Here is a 2,500-nt window from a genome sequence, read left to right as displayed (position 1 = left end):
ATACCTTGGCACACGCTCTCAACACCTCTGCAGCCGCCCCCCCATAGGCCAGTGTCGATCACCACCATTGGTACATCAAAACAAAGAAGGGATCGTGAAAGTAGCCCCGAGCCCCTTCACTACGGCCGGGCCAAAACAGTGCCCCGCGCCATATCCGGGATCGCCGCGCACGCCAAATTTCAAATGTCGCTATTGAATATAACAAGTTTTCAGCCATAAACTCAACACAATCATCATGTATTATATATGAAAACATGCAGAATTAAATGGTTCACTTAAAGAAACATAAATTAGTTGGTAATGTTGAGTTATAAGCATAAATATAACAAGTTTTCAGCCATAAACTCAACACAATCATCATGTATTATATATAAAAACATGCAGAATTAAATGGTTCACTTAAAGAAACATAAATTAATTGATGATGTTGAGTTATAAGCATAAATATGACAAGTTTTCAGCCATAAACTCAACACAATCATCATGTATTATATATGAAAACATACAGAATTAAATGATGCACATACAGAAACATATATTAATTGATAACTTTGAGATCTAAGCATAAATATTGAGATAAAATAACTTGTATATTGACCAGAGCGAGCCAGGACGCAATACACATCTCCTCGGATATGGTACGGGGCTCACACCTATGCTGTATATGTGTCCCTGTGTTGGAGGGGTTGGAGGGGCTGGTAGGCAAGTTTTAGCCCGGTAGCAGCAGGAGGTCATGTTTCTTAATGGTCCCTCCAAGCGAGAAAAACGAGAAAAAATACCCCTCACACAAAGTACTTCATAATATATATCAAAGCATTTCGGATCAGATTATGTGTCATGTATTATGGGAGGTGAATTTCAGGGCGCAAATTTGGCCCGTCGCTGCTACCAGGTTGAATCACTATCTTGGGGCAGTCCTGTGTATCTTAGAACCCTCTCCTATCATGTATTATGGGAGGTGAATTTCAGGGCGCAAATTTGGCCCGTCGCTGCTATCAGGTTGAATCACTATCTTGGGGCAGTCCTGTGTATCTTAGAACCCTCTCCTATCATGTATTATGGGAGGTGAATTTCAGGGCGCAAATTTGGCCCGTCGCTGCTACCAGGTTGCGTCACTATCTTGGGGCAGTCCTGTGTATCTTAGAACCCTCTCCTATGGTTTCCTTAAAAGGGTCATGTATCCACCCACTCCTACAAGTCCTCACACTCATTCCTAAGACCCCCATTCACACACACACACACACACACAGTACCTGGTTATCTGGTACTGCGTTCGGCCTCACAAACTCATCAACAGGTTTAAAATTTGAGCGTGAGTTTGCCGTTTGGTGTGAATGGGGTCACCTGTACAGAGCCTTCCCTCCCGGGCTGACTGGTGTGTTTTTTTAGGGCAGACTCGGCAGCTTCAGGGGCAGAGGAGGAGGAGGAGGGCCCAGAGCCAGGGTAAGGGATTGATTGGTCACGCAGGCAGCCAATCAAACGCTTGCATTGCCCTGCCTTGCTTTGCCTCGCTTAAACTGACCAATCCTGCGCCAGAGATTGCTTGTGATGGTGTTTGTGGTGTTTGTGGCGTGTATATAACCCTGTTTGTTGTGTTTGTGGCGTGTATATAACCCTGTTTGTTGTGTTTGTGTTGCTGATGGTCGCGATTTTCCTTGTTTTTCTTTAAGTTTCTTCATTCTTGTTTTCATATCCTCAGCTTCTCCTGTTTTTAATCTTCCTTTCTTCTTTTGTTTTCTTTGATGTTTTAAATTTTCTTCATTTTTCCTTCTTTCTAATCTTCCTTTTTCTTGGCCTTTCTTGTTTTGGTGAAAGACTTACAGCACTCAACGCACTCTTGCATCATAGAGTGGGACAGCCAGCGAGTGTGTTGGGAATGGCCTGGAAATGAACACACTAACACACACTAAAACCTAATCTACTTGTCCTAACCTCTAACACTGGGAATGAACACACTAACACACACTAAAACCTAATCTACTTGTCCTAACCTCTAACACTGGGAATGAACACACTAACACACACTAAAACCTAATCTACTTGTCCTAACCTCTAACACTGGGAATGAACACACTAACACACACTAAAACCTAATCTACTTGTCCTAACCTCTAACACTGGGAATGAACAGACTAACACACACACTAACACTAACTAACTAATGCATTATAAGCTATTTTAAAACCTAATCTACTTGTCAAAACCTCTAACGCAACCTTTAATATTTGCTCTAACATGAAGTCTAACATAAATAACCTCTAAACACAACCTCTAACCTAACGTCTGACATCATTTCAAAACATTGCCTCAAAACACAACCTCTAACCTTACGTCTGACATCATTTTAAAACATTGCCTCAAAACACAACCTCTAACCTAACGTCTGACATCATTTTAAAACATTGCCTCTAAACACAACCTCTAACCTAACGTCTGACATCATTTTAAAACATTGCCTCTAAACACAACCTCTAATCTAACGTCTGACATCATTTTAAAA

General features: G+C 41.5%; 1 protein-coding gene and 1 long non-coding RNA gene across 40 annotated transcripts in view; one reads left to right on the top strand and one right to left on the bottom strand.

Moving 5' to 3' along the window:
• Nucleotides 1–2,500, top strand: part of LOC126988614 (band 4.1-like protein 5) — a 32,936-nt gene that overhangs the window by 24,704 nt on the left and 5,732 nt on the right. For 5 of the 7 annotated variants that reach the window (XM_050846973.1, XM_050846974.1, XM_050846976.1 and 2 more), the window contains one exon: nt 1,390–1,443. The exons of the other annotated variants lie outside the window; for them this stretch is intronic. In XM_050846973.1, the coding sequence (XP_050702930.1) occupies nt 1,390–1,443 (54 nt within the window). The remainder of the gene's footprint in view (nt 1–1,389; nt 1,444–2,500) is intronic. 7 annotated transcript variants of the gene reach the window in all.
• The window catches only part of LOC126988618 (uncharacterized), a 4,006-nt gene continuing 2,955 nt past the window's right edge, over nt 1,450–2,500 (bottom strand). For all 33 annotated transcript variants that reach the window (XR_007742300.1, XR_007742299.1, XR_007742306.1 and 30 more), the window contains 2 exons: nt 2,427–2,500; nt 1,450–2,276 (listed from right to left, as the gene is read on the bottom strand). The exon at nt 2,427–2,500 is cut by the window's right edge. This is a non-coding gene — a long non-coding RNA (uncharacterized LOC126988618). The remainder of the gene's footprint in view (nt 2,277–2,426) is intronic.

This window comes from Eriocheir sinensis, chromosome 69 (assembly GCF_024679095.1).
Source record: "Eriocheir sinensis breed Jianghai 21 chromosome 69, ASM2467909v1, whole genome shotgun sequence".
NCBI classification, from domain to species: domain Eukaryota; kingdom Metazoa; phylum Arthropoda; class Malacostraca; order Decapoda; family Varunidae; genus Eriocheir; species Eriocheir sinensis.
This window is presented reverse-complemented; position numbering and strand designations above follow the sequence as displayed.